This window comes from Aythya fuligula, chromosome 19 (assembly GCF_009819795.1).
Source record: "Aythya fuligula isolate bAytFul2 chromosome 19, bAytFul2.pri, whole genome shotgun sequence".
Classification (NCBI taxonomy): Eukaryota; Metazoa; Chordata; class Aves; order Anseriformes; family Anatidae; genus Aythya; species Aythya fuligula.
In genome coordinates, this window is record NC_045577.1 from 8,141,984 (window position 1) to 8,168,422 (window position 26,439).

The window sequence follows — 26,439 nt, forward strand, 5'->3', positions numbered from 1 at the left end:
AATTCTTCAAAAAAAATATATGTTTTATTTGATCTCGTCCCTTGAAAAAAAAAAAAAAAGAGAGAGAGAAAGGAAAAGCCAAACCCTTTTGGCTGCCTTTTGGGCGCTTTGTTCTTTTCCCTTGTTAGATATCTCTTCTGAGCTGTTTTATCCTGTTTTGTTCTGGAAAATGATTTCTGAAATGTCAAAACTTCAAGGTTCTTTTGTCAAGGCTTAAGCAGTCCCACTGAACTTTGAAGGAGACCTCAGCACAAGAGACGCGAACTTTGGATGCAGCCTGAGCAGGTCCGGCTTTGATCAGCATTTGAGAACGAAGGGGGGAAAAACACACACAGACGCATGCAAAAACCCAAACAAAACAATCCCCTGAAGCACTGGCAGTGCATGGCCTTGTAGTGCAGTCCCCCCTTGGTGCCAGCACAGGGTGCAGTCCTGCTCCTACAGCCCGTGGAGCCCAAGGGCCGTGTCCGACACCACGGGGAGGTGGTGGCAGGTTGGGAGCTGCTGCTGTTGTGTTACCTCATCTGGCTGATGTGAGGCTGCTGGGTGGTTTACCTGGGCCCTAAATGTCTGTGTTTAAGGGGAATTTTGCTGAGCTGAAGGCAGTCAGCTGGGGGATGGCATCTCCGGGGCCCTGCTCCCCGTGGACCCCGTGTGTGTGCTTCAACCTGGAGGCCGGGTTTGGGTGAACCAGCTGGGTCTGTGGTTCTCAAAGCACATCTCCAGAGGACAACTCAGAGCTGGGGCTTCCCTCACCATTGCACAGGCGGTGTGAGCCACGTGGGGTTCATGTCCCCGTGGGTTTCGTGTTCCCTGGTGCTGTCCTCTTCTGTCACCTCCGCTGAACGCCGCGCGTCGGAGAAGGCAGATCTGGCAGATGTTTCTGACGAGCTGAAGGTGTTTGAAATGGTTCTCGCTTAGAAAATGTTTGTTCTCGGTGGTTTCTGAAAGGATTTGATATTCAGTCTTCCCCTTCTTGGCTTTTCAAGATGTTTTTGATAAGTGCACGCTGGTGACTTGTGAAAACTGTTTTATGTGTGGGGATTCTTTGAAAACAAAAAGAAAATTTGTGTAAGAGAGGCTTTGAAATCTTCAGAATTTTAGCTTTCAAAATATTTGTAAAGCTTCTCTTCCTCCTTTTTTTTTTTTTTTTTTTTTTAGGCAAGCTATGAAAGGATCAAGGTTGGGATTTTTGTTTGTTTGTGTTTTCAGTAAGAGCGAAGGTGAGGAGTGTATTTGTGAACACATCTCACAGCCTTACCCGTCTCTGGGCCGTGATATGAGAAGTTTCCTTGCTGGAAGTTGTCCCTTCTTTCCTCCTCCTCCTAGGAAGGAAAGGAAGGGTTTACAATTAACTAGAACTTTCAATTTCCCCAGCTTTTTTATTTATTTTTTTTTTCTTAAAATGAAAAGGAAAAAAAAAACAAACCAAAACAAAAAAAACACATAATATTTCACTGAACTTTAAATTCAGGGATTTTGGATTCAAGTGCTTTCACTTCCTTTTTTTTTTTTTCTTTTTTCTTTTTTTTTTTATTTCTTTCAATTCCAATTGCATTATATTTGGGAAGGTCTTTCTTTGTAAAAAATATGACAAAGCAAAATTTGCGAATTATTTCAAGCTTCTCAAATCTGTGGGTTTTTTTTTCACCCAACAAAACTGCACCTGGCTCTAGTCAGCCCGTCCCAGGACAGCTTCCCTGCTGCCACCCGCTGGGTCCCCTCCAGCAGGCGGGTCCTGTGCCAGGGCACTGCGATGGCTCAAGTCACCTTCCTCTTTATGAATCCTAATTGTACGACTATTTTATGTCTGATTTGCTTCTGTTGCTTTTACTCTGGCTGTATTTTAAATAGAAGTGGGGTTCATTAAGTAAGGATTTAATCAAGAGCTGGTGGTTTTGCTCTTCAGTCTTTGGGCACAGAGGGAGTTGTCTGTAACCGAGCCTCAAAATGCACTTACGTGCTTCTTGAGCCGTGCTTGGAAGCTACAAAAACAAGCAAGCGAGATTGACGGGATGCTGCGTGGATGTAAACACTCCCAACGGGTTCACGATGCATTTCACTTGGTAAAACAAACCAGCAATAGTTACCATAGGTATTTAAAGCTGTCTTTCAACATTGATGGTAGAGACGATAATTAACAGAAGAAATCAGATGGCTCTAAGGACATCCTCTGAGCCTGGCATTTCGATGCTCTCCTCTGGTGTTGTGGCATTTGCCCTGCAATCTGCTGTTGCTGTGTGGCTGATTGAGACATCTCCTGCAGCCCTGGCGAGCAGGCTCCTGCTCCGCTGGGTCCCCAAGCAGCTGCAGCTCTCCTTTCTGTTTGCTCGTGCAGTCAGGAGTTGAGCTGCATTCCTCAGCTGTCAGCGTAGAGATGCATCTGTTTAGGCAGTATCAATACAAACGATTTGAATTCACGTAAATTAGGAGCTATGTTTTTATGGCGCTGAGATCTCAGGATATCTGGAAATGGGATCTCTCTCCTGAACGTCTGACTTTAGGCTTTGCTTTCTTATCCTTTGTGTGGTAACGTGGTGCAGGATGAGGTTGAGATGGGCTCCTTCCTCCTCAAGCATCTGCAATTCTCATTCAGAAGGAAATTGCAAAGCTTATGTTCAAGCAGGTTCATGTGGGGTGGTTGCTGCTATATTTCCTATTTTTCTGCTTTTTTAATCTCTTGGCTTTCATTGAGCTAAGAACTTCTGCAGTGCTTAGTGAAGCACTTAGACATTATTTTTCTAAGTGACATAAGCCCTCAAGTTTCAGGAAAATAACACCCTGGATCTGTAGACTTGCCATCCTCGTGTAATCACTAAGAAGGATTTGAGTCTTCAGGTAGTGTCTGCAAAGCTTGTCCCTGTTTCCGCGTCCTAGCACCTGGGAGGATGCCTGCTATCTCCTGCCTTACCTGGCAGTTCACCTGGGCCACTCCTCTCTGAAGGTTTCTTCTCCCCTGTTTTTAGAGGCTTTTACCCCGGTAACTTTTGTAAAACACCACTTAATGGCAGAGGTTTTTTGGCTCCCCTCTGATCCGTGCAGCACTATTATGGAGGCAGTCTTATAATCAATGTAATTGAAGATCAGAGTTAATGAGGACCTCTGTGCCTGCAAAATCCCCCAAGCGATGCTGGGCCTCAGATGTTAGATAAGGAAATGATTGGGCTGAACTGAAAATCTATTTGGCTAATTAGATGATGCATATTCCCAGATGCCAGTGGGGAAAAATACATTTCACAAAATAAAGAAACGTAAGATTTTGTAAGGAAAGATTTTTTTTGGCAGGAATTCTCTTCTAATTCTCGGGGGAGAGAGTGAGGGAGTTTCTCTGCTGCGGGGAGCTGTGTTGGGCCAGTTTTTGCTGCCTTGAGCTGGGAGGTGGGGATGGGCTGGGGTGCTGCTGGCCTCCTGCCTCTGGGATCCTGCCTCTGGTGGGCACCACCTGTGTGAGCCGGGGACGTGATGCTCAGATCTTACGGGGCAGAACAATCGCATCTGTCCGCATTCCTGCAGGGATCTGGGAAGCAGAGCCAGTATCTCGTGATACCGGGAGGGGTGGGATGGGGGCAGCATCTCAGCTGGTGGAGCACTCAGACCTTCTGCTGGGGTGTTGGTGTGGAGGAACTTCACAGCCAAATGCAGTTCTCTGGTGTGAGTGCTGGTGATTCCAGCAGTATTTTGCTGATCTCAGCATCACACCAGCTACAGAAGAACAGTGTGTCTGATACTGGACCATTTTTTTTTCTCCTTTTTTTCTTTTTTTTTTTTTTTTCCCCAATCGGCATGAAAGAGAAATCAGAAATGAGAGAGTGAAAGTAGCTTAGTAATCTGTCAGAGAAGGCTGAGGAGCCCACAGCACCCCGACCCATGCCCCTCATCCAATTCTCAGCCTTTGCAGGGCTGGTTTCTGCCGTTGTTGCTGGAGTACCAAGGTGTGACCCACTGCAGTAGGGGCTCTGCTGTGGAGAATGATGGGGCAGTAGCTCAGAAGTTCTGCTGCCTCCTGTACAAATTCCTTGGTGCCTTATTTAAGATATCCCTTTTCTTCCCTGTGACATGCTCCTTTTTTATAATTTTTTTTTTTTTTTACTTTTACTTCTTTTTTCCTTTTTCTGCACACCTAACACACTTTTTTTTTTTTGACCCTTAGGCAGCAGCTTCGTTGTGAGTGAAGGCAGCTACCTGGACATCTCCGACTGGCTGAACCCAGCCAAGCTGTCCCTTTACTACCAGATCAATGCCACGTCACCCTGGGTGAGAGACCTCTGTGGGCAGAGGACCACCGATGCCTGCGAGCAGCTGTGCGACCAAGAGACAGGTAAGGGAGGCCTGGGAAGAGCCAAAACCCTTCCGAGGCTGGAGAGGTGAGGGAGGAGGTTTGTCTCCGGGTCTGCCAATGCCCACTTGGCTCAGCCCCACATTAGCCTGGTGTTAGGCACAGGGTAGGAGAGTTACCAACAGGGCCACGCAGTGGGGACCACCGTTAGCAAGGCATCAAGAAGGTGGGTGCCAGGATGGGGATTAGAAATAGAGGGTCTATCAGTTTGTTGGTGTGGTGATAGCAGGCACGTGGAGTTTGGTTGCGTATAAGTTACTCTGTTTTGCTGTCCATTTTGGAAAACCTACCCATCATCTTGCCCCATCACCATCCCTTGTCTTTCTTTGACTGTTTCATGGCAGAGCACAGCATTTCCCATCTGTGCTCCTGCCTAATATGACCTAGGTCTGATCTCTCCTCCACCTGCCTTGTGGAGCTGCAGACACTGCTGCTGTCTTTCCCAACCCACAGATGAGTTTTTCACTGAGCACACCCTGCCTGCACGCAGTTTTGCCCTTGCTGTGCTGGTGAAGTGGCCCCTTTCCTTCTGGCTCACACGGTCCTGGGTGACACACAGGGATCTGCAGCCACCCGGGAACACAGACACAGCGAGAGCGCAACCAGGGAATGAAGGGGGTCCGTGGGGTGGGAAGTGCATGAGTGTGTGACCCCGTGTTGGCTGCTGGTTTTTCGGTGGGCTTGCAGAGGGACAGCTCACGGAGGAGAAGGCTTCTTCTGAGCATCCCACTGCCATAGGCTGAGCTGCTGATACATGGCAGCTGGAAAGGAAGAAACCCTCCCAGGCCATGAGCTGGGAGCAAAGAGTGTGCTGGGGGCTGGCAGGAGGGGGCTGGTTTTGTCTCTCTCTTCTCAGCTGAGTTGCAGATACTAACCTAGGTCTCATAAATCCATTTTCCTGGTCGAGACAATGTTCTCTTTTCATATTCCTGGTCCTCAAGTCTTGTCTGCAGAAGGCACTGACAGGCCTAGCCACAGCACAGAAATCATTCTGGCCAGTTCCCCATGCTGACAAGCCCTGGGTGTCACCTGCAGCCCCGAGGTGGGAGGTGGCAGCAGCCCCCTGGCATGTGGAGGTGATGCAGGAGGAGGATCTTCACACCCAGGTGGCTCTGCACAGAAGGACATCAGCAAAATGCAGACAGTTCTGAGGACAAGGGAAGATCACTTCAGCTCTCCCCAGGTCCAGGGGAGGAGGAAGAAAAAACTTCTGCTGCCAGCAGAAACCACGAGGAGACCCTACAGAGGTTGCTCTGCTCGCTGGCACCGAGAAGGGCTGATATGGCCCCTGCGTGGTCTTGTGCTCTCCCACAGCAGCTGCTGCTGCTCCCTGTGCATCCCCAGTGCACCAGAGCAGCTTCTCCCTCTCGCTGGATGCCCCATGCTTGAGCAGGACGTGTCAGATCTCGTTTGCAGGGAAGGGAGTGATGCTCGTTAACCTGGGGGCTGCTCAGCTCCAGCACCGTGCTGGGTCCTAACCTCATCTGCTGCTTTACAGCTCCCATCCCTGCTTCCCATCTGGCCAAAACCTGGGTGGCAATGACTCTGCCTGATGCTGACTGAAGTCTGGTGCGTCCTGGGTGTTGGATGGAGAGAAGGTGCTGGGATGGGGAGAAGGAAATGGGTTTGAAGGGTCTGTGAGCTGTTCAGAGGTGACAGCCACAGCAGGAGGAGCAAGGCAGCAGATCCCTGTGGTCCTGGCACGTTGGGGCTCTGAGCCAGTCCTGTGATGGAGGTAGGGCAGAGAAGCCACGCTCTGAACTGTCAGCTTCCTCACCCAAAATGTACATCAGCTTCTTCCCCCCTCTCCATCCTGGCAATTTGCACATGGATAAACCAACACCTTTCTCTTGTTTGTGCCCGTTGGATCCCCAGGGGCAGGGCAGGACTTGCTGGTGAGGCTGCAGGTTTTCGGAGCAGTTTTCCAAATTTTACCAAGAGCCGAGCAGCCATCCACTGACAACGAGGCCTCTGGAAGCACCTGCTGGACACCCAGCCCCAGGAGACAGCCCCAGACATGGCTCACATTCGTCGCTGTTGACCAGCCTTCAGCTGGTGAGAAGCTCCTGTGCCAGGCTGGGAGCAAACTGTAGTTCTCTGATGCCCAGCGTACATTTTGAGATTTATTTTTATTAATGTCATTCTATTTTTAAGGGTGATTTATTTTTATCACCCGGAGAGAGAGAGAGGCCTGTGGTTTTAGTAGGGGATATAAATCCCATCTAGGTTTCAACCTTTCCAGGTCAGGGATTTTATTATCTCCGGGAGCATCCCAAGCAGTGGGTGCAGGGAGTTTCCCTGCTCTCCCTCCTCTCTTGCTGGGTGTCCAGGAGAAGGCTGGACCAAGGTTTGTCCTGTCTGGGGGATGACTGCCCTGCAGGTTTCCCCTGCAAAGAGCTTCAGGGCCAGCCTTGAAATGCTCCCACACATTTATAGCTGATCTCTCCTGCAGTATGGATCCAGTCTTGGCCCAGAGCTTCTTTGCTCCAGGGTTCAGGCAGAGGTGTTTTCAGCAGCAGCTCCTGGCACACGTTTGGACAGAGGCCACCAGGTCACGCAGGCTCTGTCTGCTGAGACTCAACCTCTCACCCTTCCCAGGACTGAAAACCTCTTTTGGGTTGGAGTTTTTGTTTAACGCCTGTCTGTGCGATGTGCTGATACGTGACTGAGGCCACTGAGTGCTACTTCAGTATAAATAATAATCCACACTGAAAACGGTGGCTCTGAAACGCTAGGAAATGCCAAAACACATTTTGCTTGCCTGACCTTAATTTGCCTTCCCTTGTGTCTTCGCAGTGTGACTCATTCTTTAATTAAATGATTGCTGCCCCTGACAAATTTCAAGCCCGTATTGCAAAGTACCAACTCAACAGAGCTTTTCGGAGAGAGCACCAACATCTGCACATGAGCAAAGTGCCATCTTTCCCTTCAGGTGAGCTGGGTGCCTCTTCCAGATGCTGGCACATCCTCACACAGTGCAAACAACGTGGCCCAGAGCTGCTCCTCAGCTGGAGAGCTTCAGCCAAAATGCCCCATCTTCTTGGCAGGTGCTGCCTGAAGCGAGGACAAGGAAGGTTTGTGTCCTGCTGGTGCTTGCAGGCACCTCTCCTCGCTCTCTGTTTTTTTCCAGTGGATGTGGCACCTGTGCCACACTCTGGGATGTCTTCTCCTACAATCACAGAGCCCTTTGTCACTTGCCACCCTCACCAGTGCTGGTAACATTATGAGGGCATCCATTTTTGGTGGCATATGCAAATCCTGATTTGTGAGCACAATTACCTGATTTGTATGCACAAAACCGATTCACTCGCACATTCTGTGGGCATCACTTAAGAGGCCTGCTGGAGAATTGGTCCCTGAGGGCCAAACGCTGGGAAAAACAGCCTGTGATTCTGTGCTGTCAGGCTTGCTAGAGCAGTGGCATAAATGAGATGGATCGCTACCTTGATTAGCAGGTGCAAGTGCGTTGGTTTTTTTTCCCCCATCCATAAATCAGGCACTTACCCGTCAAAGCTCTCTTCTATGCATCCACAATTGATTGCACCCACAAAACAATAGGCACATGCTTGTAAGAACCCAATTAGATGCGGTAGTGAAAGGTCTTTTCTAGAAATTGGCAGGAAAAAAAAAAAAAAAAAAAAGGTTTCCATCATCTTCCAAATGGGCTAGTTTGTCACCTGAGCTGCAGATGGTTTTGCTGTCCTGGTAGGACAAGGCTCTTGCAGGCAGGAAACAGATGAAAGTCGTTGTTAAACATCCCCATTTTTTAAAGGCACTTGTAAAGGGGATTTGGAGGTTGCAGAGCTGAACATGTAAATCAGCAGCTGACCAACCTCAGTGAGGGTGTATTTGTGTTTACGAAAACAGTCATTTTCACTGATAGTTCAGTGTAATATCATGCGGCTTTTGTGCACATCAAGTAATATTTGTTTGTTCTCGTACACTTCGGCTATTTTCGCTGTTGGAAGATCCCAGTGTCTTTATTGACTTAGACTTTTATAAGATGAGGTTCCGTCTCTCTAAGGTATGTAGTTTAATAACTTGGTCAAAAACCATGTAATATACGATTTCCTTCCAAGCGGCGGCACAGCTTGCCTCCTGCACCAAGCAGGGCAGGAGGCAGTTAACTCCCAAGCTAATTTAGCTTCGGGCTGAAGTGTTAGACATAAACAGCAATCAAAATGCATGCCCGCGAGGGGGCTGAGTTAAGGTTATCTGTGCTGTCTTTACACTCTCATTTTCTGCCATTAGAGTGTTTAATCCTGCAGCTACTAATGTTCTTGTAATGGCATTTCTGAGCTTGTCTAAAGGCCACGGAGGGGAGGGAAGGGAAGCGAGTGCTCCTGGGCCCATCTCACCTGCCTGACCCATCCCAGCAGCACTGCAGAAGGTCACTCCTCACCCGTGGTCGTTGATTTGGGCAGTGGACATGCCAGAAGACAGCAGCTGGGCACTGCAGAGCACCCTTGGGTGCCGCCAGCTCAGGACCTTGCGCTGCTGCCTTGCATCAGCCACACACGTGTGCCCCCCGGGAGCTCCCTCGGCAGCACGGCTCAGGGGCTTAGAAAATGATAATGAGAATAATATCTGTGCTGAGCGTAAACCAGGCACGAGCCTCACAAATTAAGCTTGCTTTTAACTGCTTTGATGCGTCTGGGCAAGGAGGGTGACTTGTAGTGGGGGAAGAGGAGGGGAACTGTCAAGTTAATTCCAGGTTTTCCCTGCACACCCAAAGCACCAAGACGAGCCCTCAGCCTCCAAGGAGCCACCTCAAGCTGCCCATCGTGTCCACACCAAGCTGGTGCTGCCCCTGTGGGGTGAGGGAGCATTGCCCAGGGGGCTCAGCCCCAGGCTTGGGGGAGAGGGGTCTGGTTGTCCTGCCTCATGGTGGCTGTGTCCCCTTAGGGATGGAGCAAAAAAATCAATGACAAAGTTCATCCCATTAGGAAAGAGTTTTCCTTTCTCGTTCCTCAAAAGCTGAACTGCTGTTAGTGAAGCTGCATTTCTCATCAGGATTAAGCAGAGGCAGAATTTGGGAAACTTCACCCCAAAGGGCAGGAGCCACGGATAACAAGAGCCAGGAGCCAGCACTGCCCTGCTGGGGAGTCACAGCCTCAGCTGGGCCAGCCCCAGCTCCAGCAGTTGCTCCCTGAGGACTCCTCACACGTGCCTTGAAGCTGGGGATTTAACCATCTGTATGACCATTCTTCATCTTCTCCATGTTTACTTTTTACTGAATCTCTTTCTCAAAGACACCCTCTTTGCCATCCCATGGGGCTGCAGCGACCTCTTCAAGGAAGGCTTTTGCTGAGGGTGTTTTTAGCTCCTCCTCATCCACGCCTGGAGGGAGCCCTGCAGCCTGCACCCAGGGTCTGCAAATAAAGGAGAGCAGATCCTGCAGCTGGGAGAGGCGTCCGCAGTGCTTCGGGTGGCTGCAGGACAGCAGGGTCCGGTTCAGCCTTGTCAGGCTTTCTCTGAGTGCTGGATTAAGAGGTTGCTTCCCTGACGTTCTGCCAGGAGCTCAGAAATCCTTCACGAAGGATAAATCAATGCCGAACTTCCTCTGGATGCTCCTGAACCTCTGAAACCTCGACGGCTTCATTATGGGAGGGAGGTGGCTGGGGTGGCAGGAGGGACAGGCATCGATCAGCCCCCTGTCCCCACCTCCAGAGGGACACATTGGGGCCAGCAGAGCTGGGCTGAAGGCTTTGCTCCCCTGGCGTGGGGAAGGAGAGGGGCACCTCGGGTCTGTCTTGTTTAATACCTTTCTTGATGACCTGGGTGAGGGGATTGAGTGCACCCTCAGGAAGGTTGGGAGGTGGTATCGATCTCCCTGAGGGTAGGGTGGCCCTACAGAGGGGTCTGGGTATGCTGTGCTGCCCCATTTGCTCCACTGCTGCCAGCAGCCCTCCCAGCTCCACCAGTAAAAGTGCCACTGCCTGCAACGAGCAGCTTCCCTGGGAGCACGGGGGCTGCAGGAGCTTCTGCTGCGTGCCAGGCTGGAGGATTAGGGGGATCCCACAACATTATCACAGCAGATCACCGCTCGCCCTAACGAGGCTAACAGGATTACCCGGCACGCTGGCACCGGCGTGCTTGGCTGTGCGGTGTTCGTGCAGCTGCACAAAGAAAAGAGCTGGCTGGGGTTATTGCTGTTTGAGAAGGAGCAGGAACGTAGTGCATTGGGTGAAATGAAGGAGAAGATCTGCAGCTTCAAGCCTGCAGGTATCGAAAAGAGAGCTGAAGCCCCCGATGCACCGGTCTGGATGCTGCTGAAGGGTTGCTTTATTCCTTAGCACCAGCTCCTGTGCATCTCGCCCGTGCTCCTGGAGGTGAGGAGCCCTGATGCTGGAGGATTCACCTCCTTTAGGCATGAGGAAGCCCTGCTGTGGGCCAGCTCTGAGCCTAAAGCCAGGGGTGCTGACGGTGCCGACCATGGCTGCGGACTGCTCCGGCTCTGCCCTTCTGCAGCTCCAGCACTTACACCGCGTGAAGCAGGCACTGCAGCCCTGTGCTTGGAAATGGGGCAGAGCAACCTCCTGCCTGCGTGCAGCCACCAGGCAGGCATGTCCTTGGTTTACACGGCTCCTCCAGGCTCTGGATCTTGCTCCCCTGCCCAGCTGGAGGGCAGTGGCAATGCTGTAGTGCCGTGGGGCTGGAGTCCACGGGTGCTTTGTGGCATCCTGCAGCTCTGGGTGACACGCAGAGCTCCTCACCCCATCGGCTCCTCAAGCAGCCTCCTCAGAAATGAAAGCACAGCAGGAGGGAGGCTCCACAAAACTATTTGTGAAGCATTGGACGGATTCTGCAGCTCATGACAGAGGTTACCCCCGAGCAGAAGCTGACCCAGCGAAGTGGTGCTCCCTGCAATTAGCCGTGGCTGTGCTGCCTTTGGGATTTGGTGTAAGTGGGAGAGGGGAGCAGGAGAAGCAGCGGCACAGACAGGGCTGTGGGCTGGCTGTAGCGGGGTGCTGCTGCTCTCCCATGGCCTCGGGTCTCCCCTTGCCCTCCCAAATACCCGTGTGTGCCACATGAAGAGCAGGCGTGCTCTCTGAGCCTCTGACTAGATCTGTGCTTTTCTGTTTCCTGGTTAATGTACCTTCTCCCTGCACGAGCAGAGGGGTTTCCTCTCCCCCTCTCGCAGTGGTTTGTTAAATGACAGACTGCAAATACAGCGTGGGGCCCCCCGAACATAACACCGGGACCTGCTCGTGCTTAAACGAAGCAAGCGGTGATCCTTTTGCCAGAACAGACCAAGACTCACTGTGGGTTATCCAGTCCCATTTGTGGGTTATGAATCTGAAAGAAGACAGATAACCACCAGCGGCCGTGTCTGCACTGTTTGCGGGTCGGCGACTGCAGAAATGGGATGCTTGTCCCAGCACTTTGTAGATCCTGACTCATTCGTCCTCCCGCAGCAGAGGCAGAAACAAGGTTGGGTAGCTCTGAACAGCAGCACTGCTGTTCGGGCTTTTGGTGGTGGTGTTTTGTTGTTTTTTTTTTTTGTTAGTTTTTGTGTTTTTTCAGCATGTGGAAATCTGCTCTTTAGGAAATGCACTTTCTCAAAGGAGGAGCTAGGAATTAGGGTCCCCCATCCCTGTCCCACGGAGCATTTCTCCCTCCGTGGGGATTCACCCCATGCCCTGTGGCAGGAGCTGGCTCGGCATCATGCCTGGCTGGGCTGAGCAAAGAGGGAATCACGGACTATCTGAAGGGACTGAAGGAAGAGAGGAGATGCCCAGTAGGGCAAGGAGAGTAAAAGCTCATGGAAACATGGAGCAGCACCACCCGTCCTGCTGCATTGCACAGCCCAGCAGATTGCAATGCTCAGCTGGTCCTGCTGCAGGCTTTCCCGTTGCATTTCTAAAGCTCTGCCTGGACAAGCTGGGGCCACATCCTGCACGGTTCTGGGGCGGTGCCGGTGGTCTCAGCCCTTTGTGGCATCCCCTGCTGTGGCCGCAGGGTGCTCCTGCTCACCCAAACCTCCCCTAAACCTCCTGGGAAAGCCTCCAGCGCCAGCTGCAGCTGCTGGAGCTCTAGGATGGGGTCGATAAAATCGATATTTCCGTGGGGTGATGGAGTTCTTCCTCCCACACCACGCTGCCTCGACAGGAAACAAACGGGTGGACACAACAAACACTGCAGCCAGAAGGAGGTGGTGGGGCTGTTTGATGCCAACCTCTGTAGGTGTTTTTTTTTTTCCCCAATTTGCTCTCATTTCCATGGCAGGCGCTGGGAGTGAGCCGGTGCCCCCAAGCCTCCCAGCTCTGCTTTGCAAGCACTTTGAGGTGCCTCTGGTTTGCAGAGCCGATATTTGTTATGTAATGAGCGCCAGGAATTAATGAGCCGCCGCCTGGCTGGGGAAACTTGCGTACTAAGCACCCAAGGAAAAAATAACTTCCCCTTTTTTTAACTGAACGGAGGGACCATTAGGACGTGCAGTCCTTGCCATGAAACCGCCCCAGCCCCAGGCCAGGCAGGCTGAGCTGGAGCAGGAGCTCACCCGACTCCTTCCCTTTGGAGGAGTAATGCTCCTGCCTCTCCCGTTATGAATCATGAGGTTAGCAGCTTTTGACAGATCATAAATCAGTGCTTCGAAGTCGCTAGGACAAATCCCAGGACATTTAATCTTTAATATTAGACGTGTTTAAAGCGGTGAATATTTCATGAAGGTGCCGTTGCATTTTGGCATGCCATTAGCTCTTTCTTTCTCCCCCCCCCCTTCCGTTTCCCTTCCTCCCCCTTTCCAGACAGCTCTCATCAAAAAAAAAACACCAAAAAACCAAAAACCTCACAGACTGCACCCCCGTTTTGTTCCTTCCCAACAAGAAAGCTCCTTGCTGTAATCCCTGCGAGACACGTGGATCTCACCCAGGGGCCCGAGGAGCACGCAGGTACCGGCCAGGCTGCAGCAGTGCCGGCTCCGGGGGCTCTCCTCTCCCTGCCTCCCCCCTCTGAGCGGGGCAGCAGTGGCTCTGTGCCCCCCTTCTCCTCCTGGCTCTGCACCTCTGCTTAAAGAGCAGCCCGCTGCAACGAGGAAAAGTGTGATGGAGGCAAATGGGGAGGGGGAAATTATCGACAGGCGCTTGTAGGGGAAAACTCCGCGTGTAAATCCAATTCCTCTGCTTATTTTGCTGCTTCTTGCTCCGGGTTACGCCTCTCTACCAAACACAGAATCGATTGGGGTGGGATCCCTGCTCCTGCTCTCAGCGGGGTGTAGCAGGGTGCAGGAGGAAGGCGCAGCAGGGTGAGACCTCGTTAAGGTTTGGGCAGGGGCACGGCGAAGGCTGGCTGCAGGGGGTGAGGCCGGCACCACGCTGAGGACCAAGGGCAGCCCGTCTGCTGCAGGCCGGGACAGGAGCAGCCATGTCCTCGTGGAGTTTCTCTGCAGGCAGAGCTGTCCTTGGAGGCCATCGGGCAGAGTTCGGCCAAATTTGGGGAGCTGCAGGGGTGCACAGGAGCACGGACTGAGGCCAGACGTTTTGCATCCTTACATCTCATCCCCGTTCACAGCGGGAGCATGTCGCATAACCCCTTCAGAAAAACTTCGGGTTTCTTCCCAGCTTCCTCACCAGGAGGTTTCAGAAGGCTCCAAAGAGCTCCAAATCCACTGCAGGCACCTGGACTGCCTGTGACGAGCAGGGCTGAGCAGCAGGGAAGGAGCGGCCGACGCTGTGCTTTCCGACCAGCCCCTCGCACAAAGACGTCTCACCTTTCCCTGCTCTCTTTTAGGGGAGTGCAGCTGCCACGAAGGCTACGCCCCAGACCCCGTCCATCGGCACCTGTGTGTGCGCAGTGACTGGGGACACAGCGAGGGGTGAGTGGGAGCCGAGCTCCTCCCTGGGGGGTGCTGGGGCCAGCTCTGCTCCCCCCTGACTGCCACCATCCCCAAGGACCCGGCGCCCGACGGGTGCTGCTGGCCTTGCTGGCGGCGTGATGCAGCTTCTCTCTTGGTCTCGCAGGCCGTGGCCCTACACAACGCTGGAGAGGGGATACGACCTGGTCACAGGAGAGCAGGCACCGGAGAAGATACTCAGGTGGGTCAAACGACTGCTGGTCTCCTCCAGCTGCTGGATCTCCTGTGGTAGAGGCCCACCTCCTACCCCTTTTTCCCATCTGACACGTTTGTCCTCCCTCCAGGTCCACCTATAGCCTGGGACAAGGCCTGTGGCTGCCGGTCAGTAAGAGCTTCGTGGTGCCCCCCGTGGAGCTTTCCATCAATCCTCTCGCCAGCTGCAAGACAGATGTGCTGGTGACAGAAGATCCAGCAGATGTCAGGTAGGAAGCAGATTTCTCGCTCTGCTCATGCTCGAGTGACTAGACTGCTCTTTAAATTGTTCCTGAGGATGCAGTAATTTCTGCGATGATAAGTTTGATTAATTTTCTTCCAATAAGAAATCTGACGTGATAACTCTGCAGCATTTCTTTTTTTTTTTTTTTTGGTCCTGATGGGTCTAGGCCAGGTGTGTGCGTATAACTCTGATGCAGGCAGGTAGATTGGTATGAACCCGTGGCAAGGCAATTTTCCAGTGGCTTCAATCTAACGTGTGATTGCACAGCTGTAATCGGGGCACTCGCAGGTATGGAAGTGCCATCCTCGTGCAGAATCTCGTCTGTGTGCCACATCAGCCCAGCCCTACAGCCTGCTCTGGGGCTCCCGAGGGGCCAAGGTCAGACCTGGTGAAAGGCCATGCTGCTTGTCCAATTCGTGCGCAATTAGGGGATTTTTTTATCCTTCCTGGAGTTCAGCAAATGCCCGAATGTTTCTCTAACTCATCATTTTGGCTAGCTCATGCCTCAGCCAGACCTCCTCTGATGTCTAATTCAGCAGCGTGACCTCGGGGTGTTGCAGGAGGAGAATTGCCCCAGGGGAAGGAGGGGCTGGGAGAGGGGGCTGAGGGTGGGCAAAGCAGAGGACTTGGAAAGGGAGTCCAGGCAAAGTGGTTGTCTGCCTCTGCCTGGTTTGCAAGGGTTTGACTGTTTGATTCCTAAGGCATTTGGTGTGCATCACCTCTCCCCCGTTAAATCAAGATTGAGCATGTGTTCTTTGGGTGCCAGGGAGACTGCGGGAGCCCTCCCTGCCTCCCTGCTTGCTGCCTTCTCCTGTTCACCTCAGACACAATTTCCTGACATTTTGTCTGTGGTGTGAATCACCTTCATGGGCACCAGCAGGCTCCTTATTTCCCCAGCCTGTTTTGCCTTCCATTTCCCAAGAGCAACAGGACAGTGGCTTCCTTGTTTCTGCTCCATCAGGGGTGTTGGCAGGGCTGCAGTTGGAGCAGGAACCTCCAAAACCTGCGGCAGAGCCAGGACTGGCATCCAAACGGTCCTCGCTTCCAGGGGTGTGTTTGTTGATGTTTGGTGCTCGTTTTCTCTTCTGTAAAGGGAGCCTGATGGTATATACCTGTCACAATTTGGCTCTGCTGGGAAAGGTAGTTCTTGTCTGCAGAAGACGACTGGTTTTTGGTTGAGGAGAAGGGTCGCCTTGTTGCATGCCAACATTTTCCAAGCCAAACCACCGCTGTCTCTTGCTCCCTAACATCCTCGTTAGAAAGCAGAAGCAGAGGTTGGGAAGCTTTCTGCCCCGGTGCCGTGATTGTCTCTGGGCACTGATCCTCGAGGAGGAGCCTCGGGATGGAGGAATGCCAGGGCAGGGAGCTTCTGGCATGGAGGCTGTTGCCTGCTCTCCTCCTAAACGAAACCCGAACTGAGAATTCCAGATATAAATATTGGAGTGACCCAAGTGGAATAAGGGAGGCGAGTTCACAGCGCTTGTATCGTACATGCAGGAGATGCTAAATTATTAAAACTTTAATAAACGTAATAATAAATATTTGATGTTGAATTATGGGAGGTTTCACAGATACAGTGAAAACCAAAAACTGATCTATTATTTCTGCATTAGAACCTAAACACTTCTCAAACCGGGATCGGGCGGCTGGCGCAGGGTCCCGAGCACCCTGTGATGGGTGGAGGTGGAGCTGGTGCCTCCCGAGCTGGTGCCAAAAAGTTGTGCTCAGTGCTGAGGCAATCCACACGCAGGGACATTGCGGTGTTGGATGCTCACAAGCATCGCCTTGCCCTGTCTCTGTGCTGAGATTTTGGGGAGCTTTGGATGGAGAGGTACCTTGGCAGCAAGTCGAGGGAGCAGCAACGCAGCCGTTTGGTGGTCCAGATGTCCCAGTGATGACTGGTAATGTCAGACCTGATTTTGGAGGTGAACGCATACTACCCACTGTACCTGTATCCAAAAGCCACCCCTGTGCCCTCAGAGGGCCCTGCTCGCTGGGAGCACGGTGGCACTGCTGTCCCTCTGTGCCTGCAGCTCCTGCTTGCGGTGCTTTAGCTCTGATCCAGCCCTGTCCCCGTGCCCAGGGTCAGATCCGCAGCACCCGACAGCAGCTGCAACATGCTGCGTCCCAGCGCCTGGTGTCCTGGTTGCTGTCCCGTAATGCCGTGCTGGTAATTCAGTCCTGTATTTCTTCTGTGCCTTTAATAACAGCCGTGCTGAATTCCTCCAGACCTTTCATTAGGCTGGCACCTTTTGGCTCTGGGGTCACTCGTCTTGAAGAGTTTAATGGAGGGAAATTGCAGAAAGCCTGGTTTGGAGAAAACAAGTGATGAAGTCTTTACAACTTGGAGGGTTAAAGGTTCAAACGTAGCCTTGTGGTTTTATGAAGATGCTCGAGACTGCAGAAAGGCCAGGTGGGGCTCTGCCACTCAGCAGCTCTCTGGAGCAATGCTGACTCCCTGCTGCAGCTCGTGGGGATGTTGCTCTCCACGTGCTTCGCTCCCAGAGCCTTCTCCAGCTTCCTCCCACGGCTGCAGCCAGCCCTGCAGGTAGGATCCCGAGGTGGGGGTGCAGACACCCCGCTGGGAACGCTGCCTGTGCTCTGCACACCCCCGGAGGGGAGCGGGGACCAGGCTTGTCCTGCAGAACTTGGCGGTGGGGGTGTTAGGGCCACGCATCCTAAACTGAGCGAAAGGTTTCCCTCAGAGCTGGAGAAGCGCCTGTGCATAATTTAGCAGTAACTGTTTTAAGCGGCCCCTCTGCAACTCCAGAGCATGATCCTCTGCACAGTGATCACATCGGTCATACGTATTAGCTCCTGGGAGCCAGGCCAGCAGTGACAGCCCGGTACCGGTGACACCACGCTGCCGGTGACACCTTTGAGGGTGGCCAGCACTGGAGGCTCTCCCTGTGCTGGCCTCTGGCTTGTGCTGGGCTGGATGCTCCAGCTGCCAGGTCCAGAAGCATCTCACCTTGTCTCGCTTGTTTTAAAGCCCCCCCTTTGTTTCCCTCTCCCCATGGCTCCCACCCCTCTCTCCCATCCCGTATTTCTCCAGTAGCTCGGTGATGAGCACAGCAGCCTGTACTGATGTTAACAGATTACTCTCAGGTGTTTAATCCTTCTGCTGACCTTCCCTGGACACGTGGCCTTCCCTTTATGGTCCTTTGGGACATATCGCTCGTCCTGTGGGACAGGGCATTACTGTTGTGCTCAGAGCAGGCTGCTCACCCCATCAGCAGCTCATTAGGGACAGCAGCAGGGAGGACCCACGGCCCTGCTCCCACCGCTGCGAGCACCCAGCACCCCAGCACTGGGTGACAGGGGCACCCTTGGTGGTGGCACTGCCTCTGGGGACATCCCCCGGGGGCAGAGAGCAGCGCTGGGACATGCTGGGGGCCCTGCTGTCACTGTGGGGATGGGTACGGGCTGGCACCCCCTGCCCAGCGCCCTGCAGCCCCGCTGTGTCCCCAGCTCGGCGGAAAAGTTTGTAATTTCTTGTGAGTGGCTATAAATCAGAGGAGCGAGCCTCAGCTGCTGCCTGACATGACATATAGCTCCATCGTTATGGCAACCATAGAAACAAATAAAAGCTTGCCTTCGCTTGACAAGCCTTTGAGATGTCCTGATGGAGAGACAAGTGTTCAGTGGCAGAATGAATTCTCTTGAACTCTCTGTCATTTCATCTTCGTTTTGCTCCCGAGTGAGCCCCTTTGCTCTCTGAATTCTTTGCCAAAGTACAATCAGCAAGATTTTTTATTATTGTTGTTATTACTATTTCATTTTCAGCTCTCTCAGTGCTTCACACACTGCACACGAGCCACCTTTCCCTGCTCTGAGCGCACGCACCCCGTGGAGCAGGGACCAGCCCGTGCCGAGGCCAGGAGCTTTCGCTCCCCCTGCGCCTGGCCGTTCCTGGCTCAGCCCCAGGACAAATCCTTTTTGCCCCTGTGACAAATCCACTGCCCCCGCCTTGCAGGGGCTCTGCCAGAAGCACCGAAGTGGCACTGCTTTTGCAATGATTCAGGTGCTTTGCGAGTTGGTGCCAAGCACCGCGGTGTGAGGCTCCCTGCCCCGCCAGGGGTGGTGGAAAGCAAAAAAGAGAAGAAAAGAAAAATCTGGGCCAGGAGAGGGGAAGCAGCTTTGCCACAGCATCAGCAGGGCTCATCTGCTCTGCACCTGGGCTTCGTGCCTCTCCCGCAGGAGCACAGACAAAGGGGTGCTGCTGCAGGGGAGCACCGCTGAGCCTCGGGAGGGTTTTACTGGGCACCCTGCTCCAGCACAAGGAGGGTTTCTTGCCCACCTCGAGCACCACCGATTCTGCGCAAAAGGGTTTCTCTTGGACCCACTCCTGGTGCACTTTTTTGTTCTGTCTCCATGGTCCCTCCATCTGCAGCACAGCCCTGGGGTGCGGTCATGCAAGGGAAGCCCTTTTTGGGGCTGTCTCTGAGCAGGAGCAGCGACCCCGCGTTGCTGCCTTCCAGGCTTTTGTCCTGCTGGTAGCAGCAGCCGTGGGCACCAACGCTGCAGCTGACAGCAGGTGCCTGTGATGAATGGACAGCTTAACGTGGTGGAGCAAATTGATCATTGCATCACCAAGCACAACTTACTCATTTCTGGAGGGACGACAATCCATTACAGTGCCCATCACAGAGACACCGGCATCCCCGGAGATAACGTCCCTGCAGCTCTGGGCTGGGTCCCTTATCACCCCAGCACGCCGTCAGCTCACGAAAACCAGTGGAGGAACAACTTCTGGTGCGTAACACAGGGATAAAGGCAGCCCCTGGCCTCGTCCTCCACGGGGGAAGGATGGATGTGGTGCAGAGAGGCAGCTGCCAGCCTCTGCCACGCGTGCGTTAACTCTGCATCAGGCTGCTTGTGGGATTTTTCCTGGTCCTGGCCTCCTGGTTTGATTTATGAGAGCAGATTGGAGGAGTCAGCGATGTCTCATTTGGCTAAGGGATGACTAAACGGGGACGTAACCTTGTGGCAGCCGCCGATGGCTGGGAGCAGCAGAAGGAGAGAGGAGTCAAAGGAGTGGTGTGATAGGGAAATGAGGGGCAGGCAGGAAAGGGGGAAAAAAATAAAAAATAAACTAAACTCGATCTGGAATCACCGAGGGAGTGTCTGTCTCCGTTAGGTCAGAACTGAAAGCCGTGTTCACCAGCACCTCCGTTGCACTGAGAGGGTGCAGAGACATCTCAGCCTCCCTCCTTGTGGGCTTTTTTATAATCCCTGGTACAGTGCTGCTGAATTTCCCTCTCTCTGCTCCAGTTCTGTGTGTGATCCTGCTAAATTCTTGAGCTCTTCATGCTGGGCTATAAAACTACACCGAAAATGATCAAACCTCCTAGGGGCAGTGATGTAAATTTGGACTAGCTGGTAGGCAAATCCATCGCGGGGAGCAGCCACAAGTTGTGCAGCTGAGTGATTGCTGTTCCTCTCATCAGCGGTGCCACGGAGCCCAGGAGGGAAAAGCAAACAAATGCACAAACAGATTTTGTTTATGTATTTATTGAGACAATTAAAAAAACCCCAACACCCGCCAAATACGCACATGCTGTCTCACACCCAGAACGGTTCCTTTTAATGTAGCTGGGATCTCCCAGCGCAGAGCACGATTTGGCACCGAGCTCTGCAGCTTCTCGTTATGCCAGAGCTTCTCTTGCTGTTGTGTGTGTCCGTCTGTCCGTCCACCAAGCCACCTGCTGCCAGCCCCACTCAGCTCTTGAGCAGGATCCTGCCGGCACCCAGACAAATAATGAGCAGAAAGGGGTTTGGAGGGGCAGGCAGGGGCTGATGCGTGCACGTAAGGAGCTGCAAGGAAGCAAAATGAGGCATTGAGGTTTCTTTCAGTGGAAGGAGCTCCCCTGTCCCTGTTTGATGGTGTTGTCTGGTTTTATGTCCCTGCCTTTGCTTCCTGTTAAACACTGGCCGGAGTGTGCTTTGCAGCCACCTGTTCAAAGACACTGTGGCCCCATGGCCTCTCTGTTTATTCAGCCTGTCTGCACTATTTTCCCCTAATTATGTCTTTTTCCCCATCTCAGTTTATTACCTGTGATTTTGTGACCGGCTGCTGCCTGGGCAGGGCTCCGGGCAGCCCGGCAGGAGAGGCACCGGGCTGGCACCTCCTGGGCACACCGCATCCAGCGTGGGCTGGGAAACCCTGCCCTGCTCCTCCTGTTCTTCTGCTCCTCCACACCATGTGTGCCGAGCCTCGTTATTTCATTCGAAATGAGAGGAACAAGCTGCACAGCCTGCCGGGGTTTTCACAAGGAGGGGCTGGTGTCAGCCCCAGGCAGCCTGGGGAGGTGTCAGAAAGTGGCTGGGGACTGGTGTGCCTGGGCTGCTGAGCAAGTATGCAAGCAAAACAGAGGGCTCGTTTTTTTTTTTTTTTTTAGGGGGCAATTGCACGTGATTTAAAAACCACAGCAGTGTTTGGGGATGGGAGATGCGAGGGATTTGCCAGGCAGAATGGATGGAGGTCAGCGCACGGCCACTCCTGGCAGGGACGTGGTGCTTTTGGAGAGTGCCGGGTGATGGGGATGGACACCACAGCAGCCCAGCAGGAGTGGGGCAGGGCTGGCTGGTGGTGCAGGTACTTGAGCTCCAGCAAAAGCAAAGGGTTAGGAGTCAGCTTTGACTCCTGTTCCCAGCCCAGCCGCCCCACGTTGCCTTCCCCCATCACAAGCCGTGAGCATGCAGCGCTGCATTGGTGGGGAAGGGAGAGGGGCAGCTGAGAAACGAGGGTGGTGGCAGCAGCAGGACAGGGACGGCCAGGACTCCCCACGTGTCTGGGGAAGGATGCTCTGAGCCAGTGCCCTCTCCCTGCTGTGAGCAGCCCCATCTTTAAGTGCATTGAAGCGGGGGGTGACGGTGTCCCTGCCCCCACGTGGCTGCACGCCTCTCCCTTAGCTGTGTGACTGGGAGTTACAGTCCTGTGCGGGGTCGTGACCTTGGGAAAACATTAATAACTCCTCTTTAGCTATTTTTAAATGCAATTCAGCGGAGAGAGCCGGCACCATCCTCCAGCCGGTTCTGATGAGATTTCAAACGCCGCCAAGTTGCCCAGTGTGGTCCGTTTCCGCTCCTCCTCTCTGGTTTTTATCTCCCGTGACTGCTGTTGGATCACTTCATTCAGAGGACAAAACTAATAAAATCCATCAGAGCTGAAATGTTCCTGGGAGCGTGCCAGGGACCTGCGACGGGCTTCGGAGCTGCTGGGAGGATGAGAAACGGCCTCAGCGGGGACAGCGGGAGCAGAGGTGGACACGAGCCGGGCAGGTTCGTCCTTCTCCTCTAAGGGCATTTCCAAAAGGACAACATTCCTGCAGGTTTGGAAGGGACTCTTGGAGAAAATTAACCCCTAGGTTTATTTTATGGGGTTTTGTTTGTTTGTGGAAGGAATGGGGGAGGCTGATGAGGCTGCGGAGGAATATTGTTCTCACCAGGAACGTGTGGGGAAAACCCTGGTCCGGCTTCAACCACGGGGCAGCCGCAGCTGCAGCCAGTGAACCGGGGTGGCCTCGCTCTCCAAAGACAAATGCAGTTAATTAGCACTGGCTCCACTCCTCAGCAGCCAGAGCCAGGTTTCCATCGACCCTGCTGGGCTGGATGCCCTGTCCCACAGCTGCTGCCCCAGGGGCTTTGCTCCGCTCCAGGACCTCACCCGGCTCTCGGGGTGGTTTTATCACCCCCACCTCTCTCAGGGTACCCACAGCACAGCACTTTCCAAGTGTAAGGACCAAAAAGCTGTGCAGACCATGTCAGTACAGTGTCCATTGCTGCCCATGGGCACAGAAAGCCCTTGACCTTCCCGTGCTTTGCTGCAGCTGCCTGGTGGGACTGCAGCCGTGCCGCGCCGCAGCTGCAAATCCTCCGCTCTTCGCCTCTGCCGTGTCCAGGTTTCGCATCGTTGCCCCTTTTCATCTCTTTATTTGCTACGCACTTGACCTCTCCTTTTCTGATGTAGATGCTGATAAGTGGCTGGCAGCTTCTCTGGTCTCCCTAAGTCTGGCTGTTGGCTGTGGAGTGAAAAGGAAAAGCTCTCTAAACATCTTCTTGCTGCTACGCGTGTAAAGCCTGGGGGTCTGGTGGGCGGCGGTGGTTTCCCGGGTGCCACGGTGGAGTGCATTAAGTAGAGTATTGTTTTGAGAGGCGAAATCAAAGAGTGCTGCAAAGCTGGCGAGGACTGGAAGGAAGGCTGGGGAGTGAGCAGGAAGGAAAAAAAAAAATATGTAGAAAATGAGGTGAAGCTTTGCAAAAAAATAATCCCATCTTGGGAATTGCCCTGCTTTCACTGCCTGAAGAATTCCTGAGCACTAATCAATGCAGCTCCAGACATTTCCTCCAGTGCTTTTGATTTAAGGAGGTGCTGCTGGCTGAACCTAGCGCCTTTTGTCACAGCACGGAGGGTGCAGCCACGGCCCCGAGCTGAGTTGGCTGGAGTGGCAGCGGGGACGGAGGGGTGTGGGTGCAGACAGACCCGGCGGTGCCAGCACAGCACCCTGTGCATTTCTCCTCCATGCGAGGCTTAAAGCAGAGGCACCGAGCTGGCTTTGCAGGGGACTGCGGGTAGTTCTGGGATCGGGTGAGGCTGGGGGACACGGCAGGTCCTGGTGTCTCACCTGGGGATTTGTCCCAAGTGTCACGCAGCCAGGGCACGCGGGGGCTGCCGTGGCACCGCTGCTCTGTGCCCTTGGTGCGTATCGGAGAGTGCTCAGCGCTGGTGTCCTACGTGCCTTACGTATGTAGCCCTTCACTTCCCTGAGACTTGGCTGTGTTTGCAGGCAGAGCTCCCCCCCAGCTCAGGGCTGTGCCGTGGGATGTCCCTGTCACTGCCTGCCCAAGTCCCTGCTAATCCCTCCTGTGCCACCCACTCACCCCGTGGATGGAGGCTCTCTCCCCGTGGCAGCTCGCAGGGAGTCGTGCTGAACCCAGGAGCACACAATTAAACACCAGCTAATACTTCCCTGCGACTGTGGAGGGCTTAAAATGACATAAATGAAGAAGCTGAGAATTAAGGCAGGATACTGTGTAAATATGCTCTGAGCTTTTGCAGTGAGAAGTCTCTTTATTCAGTTCAGTCCACATTTTCTCTTTTTTTTTCTTTTTTTTTAATCAGTGAGTATCAAACACAGATGGGCCAGAGCTGAGGACGGCGGCTCTGACCTGGAGTTGCTGTGGGTTTGGAAGCAGCTTTGGGCTGTAGCTGGGTAGTTGATAACGGGTTAATTAAAACACGGTGGGTGGTTTAACAAAAGGCTCCCTGACCTATGGAGTCTGAGGGGTGAACATGTTGCTTACAGCCATCTGTAGCAGGCAGGGGCTGTGTGTAACGGGCCCTGGCATCTGCTAGGGCTCGTGCACCTGAGCTAACGCTGCGGGGCCGCTCCTCTGTGCCAGCTCCCCGGAGGGATACCCTGAAAACCCCACGGAAAGCAATGAAGTTAACCTGTGCCAAGGCTCCTGACCCCAGCCCCCATTTATCCCACATGCCCAGGAGCCTTCTCTCTGGCTGTTCTTTGGGGAAAAAAAACTTGTGGGGTTCTGCTCCCTGCCTGCCCCCAGCATTCGTGGGGGTGTTTTACCCAGGAGCTGGTCGTGGGCTTCCATCGGGTCCCAATCTCCTGGACGAAGGACTTTGTCTTGGTGCCAGACCACTGCGATGACGTGGGATTTGGGGGGCGAAAGGCAGAGTTTGTGCCCAAACACAACTCATACAACTAATACCAATGTAAAAGGAGGAGAGTCAGGAGTGGCTGCACTGACCCAAGCGCTTTTCAAGGCCTTTCCTCTCCTTTGGAGCCCAGGGGGTTCCAGGCTCCCCCCTTCCCGGTACACCCAGGGTATGCTGCAGCAGAGGCAATTAATTATAAGCTGAAACCTCCTCATTTATTGAAACCTAGTTTAAGAAAAGAAAAAAATACAGCTTTTAGCCTGAGCCTGAAAAACTTCATTGCAGTAAAACCAGCGCCTGGCTTTCTCGTAAAGCAAAAGCGGGCATCAGATGGGCTCGGGGACAGCAGGAGGGGGGACACCGGGTGCCCGGGGAGCAGCAGCACTCATCCTACACCCTGCTGCACAGATGATGTCCCCTGCCTGTCCCTCTCTCGATGACATCTCGATGTACCTGCAGACATAGGGCAGCCCCATATCAGCCCCATTGAATTTGGGGGGATGGCGTGGGTTGTGCCGTGTGAGGTAGCTGCAGCAGATCGCTCTAGGGATGTCCCCAGGCTCTGGCCTCTCCATGGCAGCTGGGCCATCTGGTGTGTGCCGGCACATTGCCGGCTGTCACCAGGATTTGGTGACCTTTGCAAGGTTTATCTCATCTCCCCTGGCTTTCCCTGGTGGGAGAGGGGCTGGGGATGCTCAGGCAGTGTGGAGGCAGCTGGGCCAGGCTGGGGTCTGTGTGTGAGCACATTGATTGTGCCCGTCCTGGGCACAATCCCAGAGACTCAGAGCACGTCTGCAGAAATAAAACCAAGCACAAAATGCCGTGTGACCTATTTAGGAGAGCCACGTTTCTGCTCTGACTTGGTGCCATACAGTCCTGACAAATCCAGTCCTGTGTCTGCCGCCGCTGCCCGGAGCTGAAATCAAAATCCATTTAGGCCCATCTGGATTTTGAAATTGGTTTCCTTTGGTCCACAATCCTCTATTTTTTTATTTTTTTTTCCGATCCCACAAATGGGACACCTGCACAGCTGCCACTCACTCTGTGTGCTAGGTGAGAAGGTGAGACTGAGCCATGCAAACCTCTGGGGTGGCAGGGAAATGTCTCTGTGGTCACTGTGCTTCAGCTGCCTGGGGTACGCTCAGTGCCATGCCGTGCTGCCCAGCACAGCCCCACATACCCCGTAGAAATGCTCCTGTGCTGGCAAGGGCTGCTCCCTTTCCTTTTTGATGGGTGCACCCCACTGAGCAGCTTCCCAGTCCCTGCCTCTCGCTGTCACTTGGCTGCTCTGAATTCTTGTTGTGGGATTTTGACCCAACTGAGCAGTGGTTTGGGAGCAATTGCCAGCTTTTGGGGAGGCTCATCCATCGTTCCTCCAGGGCATCGTGCCCAGTGGGAACATGCTGGCTCACCCTTTGGGAGTGCAAGCCAGGCCAGCACCCAACATCTTCCTGAGCTCAACCCTGCCTCATGCCCCCGCTGGCTCAGCCCATCCCAAAGGTCTCCGGTCCCCACCACGACCCCATCCGGCACCAGGCAGCCCCCTCCCGCCCCCCAGCACCTGGAGGAGAGGATTTCCTGGTTCCCCCCGGTGACAAAATCAATACCAAAGGCTTCCATTAATATTCCAGGAATGGCAGAGAAGATTGACTGCCTCATTAGCAGGCATCGTGTGAAACTCTGACAATAATTAACAACTCAATGGTCTTATTTGCTGGCCTATCACAGAAGTATTCAATCAAAAATGTAATTTGCTCGACGCTCCCATTTACCATAAAGAGAATATTCCTTCAAAGTTTTAAATAGACTAATTAAGAGGGAAGAAATACAGGGAAAAAATTATTAACAGTATAGTTTTAATGGGAAATTACTGGAGCGTATTAATAATGCAATAACCATTTTTAACAGCTGTCTGTCAGTTTGTGGGCCGGGGTAATTAAATTAGTCACTAAAGGGTTAGTCAAATTAGGCGTCAGAGAGCAGTGCTGGGGCTAACGAAGGCACGTCAGGCTTAATGCTCCAGCACACGGAGGAGGAGGAGGAGGAGAAGAAGAAGGAGAAGAATAGGAGGAGGAGGAGAAGGTGAAGATGAGGAGGAGGAGGAAGAGAAGGAGGAGAAGGAGGAGGAGAAA

The 26,439-nt window shown here is 53.2% G+C and overlaps 1 protein-coding gene across 1 annotated transcript in view; it reads left to right on the forward strand.

Annotated features, from left to right (window-relative positions):
• The window catches only part of ASTN2 (astrotactin 2), a 315,069-nt gene that overhangs the window by 124,951 nt on the left and 163,679 nt on the right, over positions 1 to 26,439 (forward strand). Inside the window, exons 6-9 of the mRNA XM_032200243.1 lie at positions 4,151 to 4,318; positions 14,069 to 14,153; positions 14,299 to 14,373; positions 14,477 to 14,614. Coding sequence (XP_032056134.1) covers positions 4,151 to 4,318; positions 14,069 to 14,153; positions 14,299 to 14,373; positions 14,477 to 14,614 — 466 coding nt within the window. The remainder of the gene's footprint in view (positions 1 to 4,150; positions 4,319 to 14,068; positions 14,154 to 14,298; positions 14,374 to 14,476; positions 14,615 to 26,439) is intronic.